Source organism: Brienomyrus brachyistius, chromosome 8 (assembly GCF_023856365.1).
Source record: "Brienomyrus brachyistius isolate T26 chromosome 8, BBRACH_0.4, whole genome shotgun sequence".
NCBI lineage: Eukaryota > Metazoa > Chordata > Actinopteri > Osteoglossiformes > Mormyridae > Brienomyrus > Brienomyrus brachyistius.
In genome coordinates this window covers 16,601,055-16,618,586 of record NC_064540.1, presented here as the reverse complement: position 1 = coordinate 16,618,586, position 17,532 = coordinate 16,601,055, and the positions used below count along the sequence as shown (strand labels likewise).

General features: G+C 39.4%; 1 protein-coding gene across 1 annotated transcript in view; it reads right to left on the bottom strand.

Moving 5' to 3' along the window:
• Positions 1–17,532, bottom strand: part of LOC125747930 (contactin-4-like) — a 122,050-nt gene that overhangs the window by 71,118 nt on the left and 33,400 nt on the right. The window contains exons 3-4 of the mRNA XM_049023582.1: positions 14,484–14,616; positions 2,240–2,415 (exon numbers count right to left, since the gene is read on the bottom strand). Of these exons, the coding sequence (XP_048879539.1) occupies positions 2,240–2,415; positions 14,484–14,616 (309 nt within the window). The remainder of the gene's footprint in view (positions 1–2,239; positions 2,416–14,483; positions 14,617–17,532) is intronic.

The window sequence follows — 17,532 nt, the reverse complement described above, 5'->3', positions numbered from 1 at the left end:
TCTAGGTTGCTGAGACCCTTGGTTTTCACCCAATTGTCTTAAAGCAGACTTTCTGCACTACATATATTCAGTGGCCAATTTATTAGATGTACCTGCTTGTCAATATGAGCAGCCTGCTTCTAAATTATGTGGTTGCAGCTGAAAATGTACAGCACACATACAGAGTCAAAAGGTTCACTCATTGTTTGACTAAGCATGAGAATAGCTAAGATGCCTGATCTAAGTGATTTTCAACATACTGTTCGACATGGTTGATCCAGAGACTCAGAAATAGACACATTCCTCGGATTTTCAATAGATTTCACTACAGTGTCCACAGGTTAGATAAAATGTCACTATGAACAAAAAAAAAAAAACACAGTCAATGGCATTTCTCAGCACAACAGTGATGTACAGAAATGTGTCCCTGAAGTGATCTACTTTTGAATCAGTCCTGGAGGCAAAGCTGGGTCCTACAGTACCTGGTACTACAGTAGCTAGGTGTACCTAATAAAGTCGGTCCTACACGGTACCTAATAAAGTGGGTACTACCTGGTACTAACTAGGTGTACCTAATAAAGTGGGTCCTACCTGGTACTAACTAGGTGTACCTAATAAAGTGGGTCCTACCTGGTACTAGCTACGTATCCCTAATAAAGTGGGTCCTACCCGGTACTAACTAGGTGTACCTAATAAAGTTGGTCCTACCAGGTACTAGCTATGTGTACCTAATAAAGTGGGTCCTACCCGGTACTAACTAGGAGAACCTAATAAAATGGGTCCTACCTGGTACTAGCTAGGTGTACCTAATAAAGTGGGTCCTACCCGGTACTAGCTAGGTGTCCCTAATAAAGTGGGCCCTACCTGGTACTGACTAGGAGAACCTAATATAGTGGGTCCTACCTGGTACTAGCTAGGTGTACCTAATAAAGTGGGTCCTACCTGGTACTAGCTAGGTGTACCTAATAAAGTGGGTCCTACCCGGTACTAGCTACGTATCCCTAATAAAGTGGGTCCTACCCGGTACTAGCTAGGTGTACCTAATAATGTGGATCCTACCCGGTACTAGCTAAGTGTACCTAATAAACTGGGTCCTACTCCAGACTAGCTAGCTGTCCCTAATAAAGTGGGTCCTACCCGGTACTAGCTAGGTGTCCCTAATAAAGTGGGTCCTACCCGGTACTAGCTAAGTGTACCTAATAAACTGGGTCCTACTCCAGACTAGTTAGCTGTCCCTAATAAAGTGGGTCCTACCTGGTACCAACTAGGCGAACCTAATAAAGTGGGTCCTACCCGGTACTAGCTACATATCCCTAATAAAGTGGTTCCTACCTGGTACTAGCTAGGTGTACCTAATAATGTGGATCCTACCCGGTACTAGCTAAGTGTACCTAATAAAGTGGGTACTACAGTACCTGGAACTAGCTAGGTGAGCTTAATAAGGTGAATCCTACGCAGTACTATTATACCTAATAAAGTGGCCACTGCATGGACCTTAATTAAACGCATCTGTTATATGAGGATAATGCTCCATTTATTGCAGAAAAGGCTTTAATAACAAAAGACAGAGTTTGCACTGCAATAATATCTGCTACTGTAAATTATCCTGGTAACCCTGCCCCTTTCAAAAATGCAGTTAATTGTACTGTACTCAAAGTAATAAGACAGACACCACAGAACAACTTGTGCCTGCATTCGTCACAAGATAAAAACCAGCAGTGGGTAAAGTCATACATAGCGACTGATGATCTTGTCACCAAATCCCCCCATACAAGAGCAGTGCTGTTCCCCCATTGAGCTGGATCTTTCCATGACAAAGGGCGTCACAAATCCTGGGTGCATAAGCAGGCGGCCTGTGAAAGATGGAAAGGCCTTGGCCTAGAAGAATGATTCAGAATGCTGCCTGAAAGAGCCATCCATCATGACATGTCAACGCTGTCACCTGGCTGGCTGTCCAATCAAAACGTGAGCACGAATCTCATCGCACCTGCCTGGGTGCTGAGTACATCTGCCTAATAAAACTACATAATATACCCTAAGTAGTGTTAGTTATCATATGCTTCTTGACGTTCAAACAATAAACCCAAATTCTTACTGCTGACTCATTTACAGTCTGACATGATGAGCTGAGTTCTGCACACTGGAAGGGAAGATTGCTGGGATCCCAGTCAGGTGTTATTAAACAGGATTGCCATCATACCAAGGGACAGGCCATTGAAATCTTTCGTCACCTTGCCACCGGCGGAATGACCAGACTTACATGCAAAGGTTAGAGTGGCCTCTCGACTGACGATGGTCCCTAAGGAATTTGCCGCGAGACACTGGTATGTGCCGGCATCCTCGTCCTTGTTCAGATCACTGATTCGCAAGTTTCCTCCCGAGAGGCTGTAGTGGGACCCTGATTTAGGATTGATCAATGTACCATTCAGCTTCCACCTGAAAAACAAAACAAAAGTAAAGTCTATTACAGCACATATTTTATGACAACTAAGTGCTATATTTTGAAATTCTTGTTTCACAGAAGCATAAATAAATGCCACACTGGAACTAATAAAAATCTCAACCTTCCTTATATGAAAAAAACAAAGAAAACAACAACAACAAAAAAACAATGGATGAGTGAATTTGTGGAACTATGTAAAATTTCAGGGGACAAAATTCTAGTAATGAAGCTGTAGTACACCTAAAGATGACTTTAAAGATATCAGAAAAAAAAACAATTTTAATCATTATTGTGTGAAATATCCATTACAAATAATATTTGGTGCATGACCTATTGCAGTTTTATCAATCCGTCACATTCCATAAAATAATTGGATGTGTGATTGGCTGCAGAATAGAAAAAAAAAGCTTTTTGTAAAAGGTTTTTACAATGTTCTTTATTGGTCTCGTTCATAATAACTAAATGATTAGTAATATCTCAGGCCTTTCACGGTGAAGAATTATGTTAAATATTACCACTTGCTTGTTTAAAATGTTACAGGGTTATTAAACAAACTTGTTTATTAAATAAGCAGAATCTCTTCCCTGAGCAACTTCTAAAGGAACAGCAGTTCCAGTCAGATTGTAAATCATTTTAAAGATCTTAAAGCTTGTTTTTATACCAGCTAAAACCACAACACTAAGCTGGGACGAGACTGCGGTGGCAGGCCGGAATACAATGCCGACATGCGTCTGCCTACTCAATCCGACTGCAGGCTCATTAGCATAGATCATAAACTTAAACATCAATATTAAACATGCAAACAACAAAAGCGCTGGAAACTGAACATCATCATCAACTTCTAATTGATACTGAATTAAATGTTTATCATATTCCACGTTATTTTAATGACCCTCTCCTAAAGCATGGGTAACAGTTAACAAATGCAATTATTCTATAATGTTCCAATTAATACCTAAAGCGTCCTCTTGACAACATATGATTATGGTTGAAAGATGAGACCTACTGTCTGTTTTTATGCCTCAAACTGCGGCTGCATGTAAAACATTGTTTTTAAGGTGGAAATTGCCTTGAAAGGATATGAATATATCTGTGTGCCTATTGGTTTGTTTTATCAAGCAGCTGGCCAGCAAGTCAGATTTGCAGACGTATGTAGGACCTGAACATTCCCTTACAAGTTGTAAAGTTTCTCTTACCCCAGGGGGGGGTTTACCCTCTCATACTGAAATTGCTTTACAGTCGCTGCCACAAATCAGAGGGATCAGCTCAGACAATCCCATCATCGCAATAAATGGGGGGGGGGGGGGGGGGGGGGGTCCAATCCGAACACGAAGATAAAGTTGTCAGCCAGGAATAATTTAAAATCACATTATAATAATAAAGCAGTGATGTAAATGGAGCCAGATCTATAAATGCTCTGAAATGGTTTAAGATTTTCCCAAGCATTTAACGTATTAAAACTCCCGGAATATTCACAATTCCTCTGGGAAGTACCAGCTTCTCCTCAAGAACTGGAGTTGACCTTTCAAAATGCCTAATATCTGTGAAATATTCTGATAATACACTAGCAGTAGGGATCATTGATTCATTAAAGCGTAAAACCTGTATTTAATAGCAATTATCAATTTAAAATCTGTATTTTTTTTTATGGTGAATCTATTAATCACTTCTAATGTACTTCGCAGACATTTAGTTTTAAATGAAATGCCTCTACATAATGTATAATACATAATACAGTACAGTACATTTTCTCAGGTACCTTTTTTCCACTGCATTATGACAGGACTTCACTGCTACTCCAAGTGACACACATTTCAAAGTGATAATAGTATTATTGCATAATTTCTGGTACTGGTGCTTTTTCAGGCACTGAGAGACAAATCATATCAAGATTGTCATTCTAAAAAAGAAAGTTTTTAGAGACCTCAACCGTGAGAATAGACACAATTTCATCGGTTACTTATCTTTAAACAATAAAACTGCATCAATAGCTCACTTCACGGCACTGTACTCGGAGAATGTCTTTGTAATTACATATACAGGCTAATAATAAAATTGCCCTTTTGAAAATGAATAAGCATAAGAAAGGTCTGGCGAGAATTACACTGACAATACGTCCTTATATGGAAACTCCAGCAAATTCAATTTGTACTGTATTTGAGCTCACTCAGTATTTTACTCAAAGTGACAGTCCTACTGTACTCTTTTCCAGTTTTACAGCTCAGTATTAAGGTGTAGCTGCTCAGTGTGTTTTTTTTCTACAGGGGACAAAAGCAAAGGTCCCTCTTTAGGTGCCAACCTTTTTCCACAAAGCAAATCGTTGCGTTATCTGTTTTCTGCTATCTTACTTCCCTGATCGAAAAACAAAATTTCCTGTAGTGTGTATCAGCCTGGGACTTGGCTGCTGAACCCCCTAAGAGAGACATCATTACCACAAACAGCACTGTGGACGAGCCAGTGGAAAGTGACACGGAAACTACAGGGCGTGTTGCTCTACTGATCGTCTCATATCAGCCAGAGCCCAGTTTTACTCGGCGTCCCATGGGAAACCATCGCATGCCGCTTTAGGCCTTATTAAAATTGAATACGGGGAATCAGTGAGGTTCACTGATTTGTGTAAGTGTTCCACCGATGGCTCAGAATTTTAGCTTCCAGAAGCAAAACACAGACCATTAAAAATAACATTAAACATTTATTCTTCTACTGTGGCCCATCATGGGCTTGTATTACTGACAGGATGTGAGGCAGCCCTAATTGATACAAATAATGGGGACGGAGAGATTATCGGCTCCTATACGTCAAGCTATAGGACAGCTTGTTTGTGCTAAATGCTTCTCAGAGGAGTACCTCTTATCCTGTTAGAAATACAAAGCACGTACGGGCCGGACACCAACACCCCCAATGACTTTTCTCGCTTGTTGTTTTAGCTTATTTACTTATGAAACCGACTTTCTGAAATTAACTTCAGAGACACTGTAATTGCTGAACTTCCACACAGTTCAATCAACATCATAAAACTATACATGCCAATGTGTATGTGTGCCAAGATTAAGAGAGCTGGAGAATGCATCGCATGTTTATCTATATTAATAAAAATATAGTGTTAACAATAATGTGAGCAATGCAGCAAGTACTGACTGTTTCACTTTCTCTGTAATATTTCATCGATTCTATTTTCACAAAACAAGCAACTGAAAATCATGTGTATGAAGTACATAAAACTAATAAGGCTTAGCAACAAACCTAGTGGAGAATAGCCTTTCGATGTACTGTAATGCATAGCAAACACAGCTAAAATGTAATTTTATTCTACAACTGGTGTCTATATATTTATTTTTAATTATTAAATCATCATCTTTTTCACACTGCTTTTTCCTTTCTGTTATTTCCGACCAAACCATGGATACTTTTTAAATCATAGTTTCAATGGAAGAAAGGAATCTCTGTCATGTACACGGAAGAACACAAGCCCGTGTAAGTGTTGAAACGTTCAAATATAATTTGCGATTATTTATGTACCCTAAACGGGGAACATATGGTTCTGAAGGGAACAAGTGAATTAGAAACTAAAGAAAAGGGCGAAAAAAAATCAAACACATTTCACAAATAATACAGTTTTTAAAACTGCAAAAACTGAATTGAAATAGGTATATATTTCAGGTGAGGCAGTTGTGAAATTTAACATTTTATTAGAAAAGATTGTTTTAGCTGTTTACTCAAACAGATTAGGCCACATGGACTGGAAAACCTGCTCAGTTCAGCTATACTTTTGAAACCGCATCTGATTTGATTGATTTACCAATGCGCTGTTGCAAGCGTAAAGTTCCAGGGAGGATAATTCAACTTAAAGGCCACACTTAATAGTAAGTGGAAATAAATGTGAATTGTATTGAAATTTTATTTAATAAAGTGCCAAAATAGGATCTATGTTTTCAGGTTGAAAGCGGCTTGTAAGGGAGGATAATTCAACACACTGGAAATAAACTGAGTGGCAGGTCTACAAAATTATGGTTGTACATGTTGAGTGTTGAACATGTAACATTTTAAGCATCGCATGTCTTGCTTATCCAATACAACCAGAAGCCTATCAATGCACATTATTCTTCTCTGATCTAACTGCATATATGTTTAGACCGGACACAGTTTTCTAAGTCTTGTCTTACCAATAGTATAGCTGCTACAGATCGGTGATATATTCACTTTCCAATGGCTGTCAAGCGATGCTTGCTGCACTGAACATCACTGAATGATTTTCTTGTTTTTTTTTTCCCCAAACAGTTCTGCAAATTATTTCCTCCTTGAAAGAACAAACTTTTAAAACTAACAATAAAGCAGGGTGAGTCTATATATTTATATTTACCTGTTGGTATAGATGTGTTAACTGATGACTCACTATCAGAACACCACTGAAATTACAGCGAAGAAGTGAGGAAAAGGAGATTACAGTTATGTAACGATCTGTCAGTATCACTTCACAAGTCACAGTGTTAAAAAGCATCAACAGTTAAAGAAATGTACACAGATATATAACATGATATATAGCAAGAAAACTGACTGACTACTTTGCTGCCATCGGTCTGGCAACCACATGACCTGTATCTGACCAGACAGGGAGGACCGGGGGGACATACAACTGCAGGTATGTGGCTTTTAGCGCTTAACAAAACGGCTGTAATTCAGCTCATAATGAAAAACTGAATTGCATTATAGATTTAAATAAAAACTCAAACTACAGGAGTGCAAATTAACATTTCACCTTCTCTTTAATGTTAGGCAATCTTATTATTATTAACACTATGTGTTTGGTACCCATCCCACACTACTTTTAAAAATGTGTCAGAAAGATTCTATATAAAATATTATTACAGGCTAAATGCAGTGCCCCATAAGGACACACAAACTCATACATATTCCTGATCCTAGCCGAGCACCCACCAGGAGGCATGACACACTTACGATGTAGACATCCCCGGTACTGGCAGACGGCAGTGTGGACCCCTGCAAAATCCTCATCCATAACTGTGTATGGCAACATTAAATTTTGCATATGGATGTGCATATGGGGTTGGAACCGCAATATACAAAAACACAAACGAGTGTTTGCATCGCAGGGAAAAACTGCAACAACTGCAAATGTGGCCTCCGCGAGCCAGCTGTGGGTGGTGTTTACTGGGCCCTCAGCACCTCGGCCGGTATGATGTAACGCCTTGGTCCAAACTCACAAATGGTTGAAACATTGGACATTAATTAAAAATAAAACCTGCAGCAGGCTGGGTTACACACAGTGAAACAATTACACTGGCCTAAAGCAAAGCACTTCCCAACAATTACAAAGACAACAGCTCTGCTGCAAGTTGGTCAGACAGAAATGAAAAAGTAATATCCTGAGTAACATGGAATAAAATGGGAAATTACTGATGATTGAAACACTGTATCTTTTTATCTACATATATATACAGTACTGTGCAAAAGTGTTAGGCAATACAAGAAAATGAAATGTCTGTCAAAGCGTGTTAGCTGAAATATTAAACATTTCTCCTAAAATCGCCCCAGTATTTGCACAAACCATCCCACTCCCACATATTTTTTACTTAACAAAGAGCCCACTTAATCCATTAATGGCTAATCAAAATGCTAATCGCTGACTTTTCAAAACCAATTAATCAAATAATCAATTGACTGATTGATTGATTAATCAGTTAATTAATTAAGGCAGCTGGTGATGAAATGCAACCAAGGCGTGGAATGGCTGGGGTGTCTCTGAGCAGAGGTCTGGGAACTGAAGCGGTGTTCATCTAGCCATCCAAGAACAAATCAGTAACTTTTTGGAGAACAGAAGAGATTCCTGTTAGTTTTTATAACATTACTTGTAATTTACAAACGCTCTGAGCAAATATACACTTACTACTAACAGGGACCCCGTCAAGTGCTGATAATGCTGTCTCATGCATCTACGAGGCATCCTCTGTGTCTGGTGACTAGACATGCCAGCTCCCTACAAATGGAATCATTTACATACCCATCGCTGGTCTGCATGTGTACCAAATTACATCCAAATCAGACCATTACTTCTGGGTGCTTAACTTTTTTTGTCACTGAGTATATTTTTGCATGCCTTGATGTCCATCTCTTAATATATCATTCCCCACAATCTTTGTAATGTTTTTTGAAGTGATAATAAGATCCATCAAAGATCAAATTCAGTAGAGAAGTAAAGACTTGACAAATACTTTTTGAGTTATCACATTAAATACCATCAAAATACCACTTTTGAAAATACCATCAAAATACCATATACCGCAGTACAATGTCCGGAAGGTATGATGTTATGAAATGAGAAACGACCCAAGCCTAATCTCCACCCAGCTATTTATCCTGGTTCTTGCGATGGGATGCTATGTGCAAAACATGTGACATAAACAGTAATAGTCCTAGTAACAGTTCATGTGAATAACATGCAACATTAATAGTAGGTGGTACGCTTAATCCATGAAATGCACTTTTCCACAGGCATAAAGGACCTGAGCCATACCCAAGCTGTACAGCGAAGAGAGACAAATTACAGTGTGGATCCAGCTCACTTTGGTTTTCCACTGCAGAACTTTCGGCTCGGTAAAGGAGTTGCCGGGTTTGGAGAGTGACAGTGATACAAAATGGAAGAGATGCACCTATACTGTCCGCACAGCGTACATCATGAATTTACTATGTATTCTTAAATTTACTATTGTATTTCTTAAATTTCTAGCACATCTCTGAGAACTGGCTTATGTGAGCATGAAATGCTAGGGGAATCAGCATTCACTTGCCTGAATTTTCATTATATTGCATATACATTCCATTCAGCTGTTCTATAGTATTATTTTAAGTATGAAGTTGGAAATTTTCAAGTTCTGAGTTATCGGGAATGCCCCAGTATATCGCAATGTGCTGTTCAGCTAATAATGAATAATATTTAGAATATGCTCCTTTTCCGATCATATAATCCATAACACCGGTATTTCCCTGTATTTTGACCAATCAGATGGTGGTGATGTAACCAGCTTGGTTTAGTCGTGCTTTCAGCCCTGCTAGTAGGCAAGGCCATGTCAGCATGGGTACAGCTCGCATAATTTATAAAGGAAAATCGCTAGTCCAGGGTATGGCTCAGCTAGGGCACGGATCTTGGTTGCAGTGAAAAAGCGCTATAATACAGTTTCGAGGGATCAGCAGAACTTTCTCCAAAACTTGGTTGTTGAGGGAAGCTGCCATCCCCACAGTATAGACACATAAGAACATGCAAATTCCAAACTCAATGACTTAGGGGAGGGGCCAAAGTCACAATGCTGGAGGTGTGAGGTCAAAATGAAATGATACCCTACAGGGCAAGTGCTGTAGGGTGCACGTCTTAGGAGAGAATCCTCCAGAGGCTCACGGAAATTGATAAGAAAACTGTTCCTTATCCAGTCAGCTAATTATAACACAGGAGTGGATTTTTGGGACATAAAGTTTGCCCAATTCAGTCAAAAAAAAATGGATGTCAAAATTTACTGGATTGTGCTGAAGGTCACTCTGAGGTGCCCCTCTATATGTGGTGTCAGAAAAGTTAGATCTACGGTAAATTCATTTCAAATCAAAGGCATCATTTTAAAAATGGACTATATGAAATGCGTTATACCAATCAGCTGCTCCATAACTTTTTAATTCCTGTTGTTCACACTAACACAGTGTCAAGAAATGGCTTATTGAAAGGCTTTGAACACAGAATATATACTAACATGGAGGACAGTTAATGGATGGGTCTTTATTAATGTTTTCCTCTGCGCTACATTGATTTTTTTTTTCCTAACACTTCAGTGAGAAGTCATTAACTTTCTGCAGTCATTATATGCTGCAATGTCATGGTCCTTATAATATATCTCATCACAACAATTCACATGCCACTGAGAGGCCAGAAGACTCTCAACATGAAGAATTAGGCTAACAATTGAAATGTGCACAGAGAAAAAAAAATAAAAAGATTTAGAATTTCCAGCAGTTTTTTGAAGCCACAGAAACTGGTTTCACATATTTGATGTTTCCCTGCATAGTGATGTTCCTTTGCTAACTATGGCTACATGACAATCTACTGTCAAGTGGAAATGGGAGGTAGAGAGGGCATTCAATCCATTAGAAAAATGTAAATCAGCGAATCTTTAAGGGCCTTTTGGAGGAGATTTGCAAAGAAATTAACACAGGAATTAACAGAGCTTGAATGCATCACTACTGCAGCAGTCTCATCAAGTCCAGTTGGCTCGGATGCATAACAGAAGACTATGCATGCATTGTGGGTTCTGTCAGAGTGTTAATTATGCAGTCCTAGATCTTTACTGCGTCTGGGCTGAGAATAATGAAAGGTGTGGTCATTTCTGGAAGTTTCTGGGCACTCAGTGTCCATATAGTGAATCTTCTATTCTATCAAGAATAAGGAGTGAAAGTGGAATCAAAATGGTGTAGGAAGCATTTAATGGTACAGTAAGGTGTCCTTGTAGAGCGTCTCCTGTAAATTCTTCTGTAATCCACTTGTTCTGGTGTAACACATTTGTCACACACTGTTGTGTCATGGTATTTGTGAAACTTATTAAGGAACACAGCACTGGCAAAGCTGTGAAGGAGTGAACACCAGAGCATCCGGCCTACAGGGCTGGGGGTTCAAATCCCACCTTATTCTGCACGTGTGGAGTTTGTATGTTCTCTCTCTGTCATGTGGGCTTCTTTCTGTTGATTTTAGGTAAACTGGCATCTATAAATTACCCCGAGTATGAGTGCATGCCCTGTGGCCGCTCCCCTGCCCTGTGGCCGGTCCCCTGCCCTGTGCTGCCAGTGATTTATATTTATTTTTTTTTAGAAGATGCTTAAATTCAAAGTCACCTGCGATTGATAAAGCAGAGTGAGCCAGTCCCTGAAGGGCCCAGCGATGAACTGAGACACCAAGAGCCCAGTGATGGCCTCCAGCTTCCCAAAGCTAACACTCCGTCCTGGGTGAGAGGGCGGAAGATGGTTGTATGCGGAGGATTACTTAAAATGTAAGAAATAGACAGCTTTGGCGCATATTACCGCTCCACATTAGCCACTCTAACATCGACTACTGATGACCTGCTTGAGAAACAAGCGTAAAAATCCCAAGTCCTCATTCAGCAGATACACTCTTTAATACAAGGGTCACCAGGATACCCCTAAGAACCGCATGAGATGCCGCGGACCTACAAATAACACAACTCACCAAATTTTAATTTTATCCTGTTGCTATTCTTCACATTTGCATTTATATAGATTTCAAAATGACAATATCTAAAAAAAAGCATTTAAATCATGTTTATTATACATGAAGTTTAGATAAGTTTAGGAGGGTGTTTCAAATTGATAGCCCTTCGTATGCCTCAGTACCTGTGAAGTAGCTCTCAGTTTCGATAAGGGTGGTGACCCCAGCTTTAGTATTTACTGTTGACAAACAGACCTGAAACACAGAGGCCTTTAACACATCATTACTGCATCTCTTGAGTAACTTAACCTGTGTGTGACACATATAAATAAATGTAGAGCGTTTCATCCTAACCCTACGCCCTATCAGGCACCAGCATCTTCGGCTGAATGCAAACAGAGTAGCAGCACTTTGATATTCGGCCGTGCATCCCGGAAGCAGGCAGCCCGGCTCTCGTTTGTGATCCTGCATTCGGAATGGTATTGTGGAATAACACGACAAAAAAACATAACCATGATAAAAAAAAAAAAAAAAAAAAAACCAAAGCTGGGGATTTCTGTGACATGTATGCAGTTTAATGGAGTTACATTTTACTGGACATTTTATATTTACTGCTCCTTGATGCAGAGATTAATTGCTCCGGCATAATAAAAAATGTAAATTTTTACGAGGTTCACGTAGCTGATAAATACAGTAAATACCACCAACTGTCTATCACCTAACCAGCGCTGACAGAATGCTGGCCTCCTGTATGGTGCATAATTTATTTAAAAATGGCGGCATGATAAATGGGGTTACGGATAGTATATCAAGAGTGCCACAGTGAAGAGGAGCACACATGAGCTCCCACTGAAGGGGGTTTCATGTAACGCACTCAAGAGTCGCTTGGAAGAACTTCAGGTCAACGAGCCGCATGACATGGGGAGCAGCAATGCAGGGTAAGTGATCTGCATGAGCGTGATTTACTCCTCAGCCGCGGCACGAGGGCTTTCCGGCGTCTGAGAGACAGTGAACTCTGACAGGTGATTAGGTCATCTTTTATGCTAGCTCGAATCCCAAGTATTAAATGTAACAATCCTTATACAGTAAATATGACTTTTAGCAATTTCTGCCAGTGACCGTGATGGATCAGAACCTTGTTTCTGTCAGAGATGCATCATTCCAAGCTATTGACAGAGTAACGAGCCATTCTGGCATGAAAAAGCATGGATAACAATTTCACCTTCTGTGGTCCACATTTTGCGTGTACCAGCAATTTTCCTTGATTACCTTTCAGAGGGATAAGGAAGATCAAACATCTACTGCAGAGAGAAACTTATAGTCTAAGATTTGAACTGTAGATACTAAGAGATTGATAGTCTTTCTGTCCACGAAATGTCACAACAATTATTCTACTTATTCTATGCTTCTTGTACACTGGAGCACAGCTGACCATGACGGGAAACTTAAAATCTTTGCATCCTCATTTTGTTAATTGGTACAGTAGTGATTCATTTCCATCCATCCATCCATCCATCCATCCATCCATCTAGCAGCTGCTTATCCAGCAGTATGGGGTTGCTGGGTGATTAAGCCATATCTGTAAGTTATGTCCATAATTCTCTATATGTGCTTATATCTGCAGGCAACCTGCTGACTTGACTACAAAGAAATCAACCGAGGCTTGAGATGCTTATTATACATTATGTTTTTTAATTAAATTATTTTTTACCGCATTGAATTCTGAAATTAATTAACTGAACTCATGATAATAAAATAGAAAGGAAAGAGAAGACCGGACTTGTTGCCAAGGACACAGTGCTCACAGAGAGTCTTGGGACGGTTGCTTAATTCTGTAAAGGTGCTGAAATGTATTGGTCGCATAACAAAAGTCCATTGACAAGCAATGGCTAACATATCTGCACGTATAAACTTTTTATATGTTCACGTTTCTTTCTATAAATCGTTTGGTGTTGGCAGCCCTGCCCACGGGACCAAACAGAAATCTTGCCAAGTCGTTTAAAAAAAAAACTGTGAATTTTTGTCATAGAAACATTTAAAAAAACACCCCCAGGAACCTTGAATACTCTACTTTTCAAATATGTGTAGGAAGAAACTAAATATTGTTTTACAGCTTTGGAAGGGGAATAAAAATAACAAGAGTGACTGACTCAACTGTCATTTTTAAGTAAGATTTTACTTAAAATATTAAGTTTTGTGGTAAAAAACACTTGTATAATTCACAAAAATGATGCAACGCGCATATGTTTGCCAAAAGCAAAGTTGCTAATTACATTAGCGACTTACACATTTCTTGCCTTTTTGACTGACTCATTCAGTTTTGTTCTTGCCATTTTGCTATTAATTGCAATTGTAGACACTGGCTGCCAAAAGGATAATAAACACAGATGTTTGGTGTTTTATGTTATTGCAAAGGTGTTACTAATTAAAAGCCCCCCAACGAGACTGTGTGTCAATGAACTTTCTAACTTAGAACAGCTTTCAGAACTATAATTTGGGTTTCAATTTATTGCTACTTGAATGTTTTACTTAAAACTACTGGTTGTTTCTAGTGTGATAAATAATGTCTGTGAATAATGAAATGATTTTTGTTATAAAACCAATAAATTTACACTATGTTTACGGAATTTAGCAAGCGTCCCAGGACTTTCTGTCAGCACTGTATATAAGGGGCACTGGACCCAACTGAAACCTGATTGGTTCCTGGAGTCAATGCCCCATCCCCTGTCATTCACTGATTCCACACATATCACTGTCTAATAAGATTAAATTAATTCCGGTTCCTCTTATGCCCTTCACCTTCACTAATCGTCCCTACCCATTGCTGAAAAGATAGCGCCTCACCTGTAAAAGGGTGGGGGATTTCCCCTGGCCTCACAGCTGAACGTGACCTCCCTGCTCTTCTCCACGGAGTCCACAGGAAACACGATGCTGCCAGGCTGCTTGCTGAAGACAAGGCTCTGCAGGCCACCGCTGTCTGCAAAGGATAAGGGAGACGTGCAACACAATCCCTTACTTACACTGCATGAGAAATGCACTTACAAAACAGACAATTAGTCACACAGGCACTGGGCAGGGCAACGCCGGCAGATGATTGGGGGGGCAAACCGCGAACAGACTAAACATATCAATTAATTCTACCTGCCCCAGTTCCAAGTACTTACGGCTAAGTTTAGTGAAACGTGAACTATATCTTGGAGCATTGTTTAAAGGCACAACATTTTCATTCCCCATTGAACTTCCAATTTACCTGATGTATTCAATTTACCTTTAATCTAGCTTCTTTTTTGCTATTCTGTGCTAGAAGTAACGTTGCCCAAGCAGCAGGTAATTAAGAGTGCAGCACTGAAGTCTGGCCTTTATTTAAAGGGACAGAGGGGGAGATGCTTTTGCGCCCTATCATCCAGATGGCCTTGTCTTAGCTCAGGGGAGTCTCTCCACATGACTTAGCAGATCCTCTGCAGCCTGGAAGCACAGGGATGAAGTGTAGGTACGGCTCGGTGCCCATTTTGTCCTTACAGCAGACTCACTTCGAACAAAGGTCAACCCTGCATGCTACCCAACTGATTTTTAATCATCAATCAGTCCTTTACTCAATGCAATCCTAGTCTATCACACAATACGGTCGCTTCAGACTTCCCAAGTAATGCAGAGTCTCCACTTCAGTTTCTGCCACTGCCTCAGACCTACAGACACAACACTTGACCTCTGTCTGTGCTCTTAGGTCCTTACCAGACCACGTACAAATTTATATGGTTGCCCTTCCATTGAAATATGTAAATATTTACATGGAAAAATACAGTACGTAAAGAAAAACAGACTAACGGCAAAATAAGTAACGTCTAGATATTTCACATTAGTGTTGTGTCTGTGATGCACAGGGGCCCTAAAAGCGAAGTCGTCTTCAATATAATTTATTTGTTACTGAGTCGATAAGCCAAAGGATAAGGGACAGGTGATGGTTTTTGTAATCGTCTCGCTATTAGCCTGAGACCAGATTAAATTTGATTGAAGGTCTATACAGCACATTACCCAGCCAATTTCTGTCACTGAATCAGCCCAAAACTCAATCCAAACCAGATCCATCAAACGATATTGTGCTTCAGGGCCTCTATGAAATGCGGCTCCATTTATGCTGGTGCTTTTCACCACAACAATGAGCACAAAGAACCACTGACCTCCATCCATGCCCTGCAATCCTCACTTATTACATGCAAATCCACCAGCCTTTACTTAGAAAACATTTACATGTGAAAAATAAAATAGCGTTTAGTGTTCTGCCAAGCAAAACATACACATTAAAAAACAATACACCTCAAACCGCAAGCCTTTGTCAGCATGTGCTGCGCTGGATGTTGCTGACTTTGCAAAAAAAAAATCCAGAAGCATTTTAAGAAATATATTTTTATCTGGTTTATTACAATCATAGTTTAATTAAAAAAAAATCCATCAATTAATTGTACCTGTATGAACTTCAGGTCTCAAACATTACAGATTATTTTTGCTTAATTGGAAGCTACGTGGATTCACCACATTGATTTAAGGTGTTGTGATAATCAGCATTTACCTGTACCCTCCTGAAAATGTTTACAGCAAATACAGCAAACACAGCAAATACAGCAAACACAGCAAATACATAAAACATTGACAGCAAGTGACCAAATGATTTATATCATGCACATTATCGTATTTTCATTATTCATTCTGAACCTGCCTGAAGCACATAAATAGAAACACTAAAATAAATTAAATTTAACCTTAAAAAGGCCTAAAGAATATAGTGCCCTTCAGTGCTTTATATTGTATTTGTGGACTGTGAGTCTATATTGTGGCAGATACTGCATTTGGTTAATGTCTAACGTGCAGTTTTAGGGTATTTTTTAAGAGACAGTTATAAGCCCACGATGACTAAATTCTTGGGGGTCTGTGGCATAGATGGTTAGCTGTCTGTATCACTGACAGCAGGCCTACACGATTCCAATGAAAGTGAGATCCAGCCCACTTACTTCTCAGTACATAACAGCAAAGCTTGTTTATCAGTGGGGGGTTCAATGTAGCACAGGGCTGTAAATAACACAACTACAGAAAAAATATTATTTGCATCACGCTTTGGTTAACTTCAAGCAGGAAAAAATAAAAAATAAAGTAAAATTTACTAAATAAACCAAGGAATCAGGCACATAAGGGGACCTCTTTTTAGCCATAGATTATGTTTTCTGGACAGGCATCTATGATTAGCTTATTTAAAGTCATGTATGATGATGTTATTTGTAATAATAAAAAAAAAACAATGAACATTTATTTAGGAAACAATATGTCAGTGCTTGTTACTGATAGCGACCGTGATTTCCTTGCTGAAAACGTATGAATAATTTCTCGCATTAATTTTGGATGGCAGGTTTTAAAACTGTTTAACGTTATATTTTGATCCATCAGTGTAACTGTTTTAGTGGGAAAAAAGTCCTGTTTGTTATACAGGCAACGGTGAGAGCAGTAAACACCCGCAGATTGTCACTTGGCTGGGTGCTGTTCATTCTTGAACACTACGCCAAAAACTAGTCCTCTTAAAACAGACTATCATTTAATAAATCAGCTGTAGGCAGTTTCTGAAGCATGTCTTGGGACCTGCTATACTACTACTTCAAAAGTATTTTGAGGTACGTCTTGTTTGTACACGGACAACAAGAGGACCGTTTCAGGTTCTACTAAAGCAGTGTTTCCCAATTCAGTTCTCGGGGACCCCCAAACCGACAATATTTTTGCTCCCTTCGAGCTCCTGGAGCAAAAAAGTGGACCATCTGATGGCACCCAAGGACCGTGTTGTGTAACATTGCATTAAAATAATCCATTCATTCATCCATCCATCCAATTTCTAACCACTTATCTAATTAAG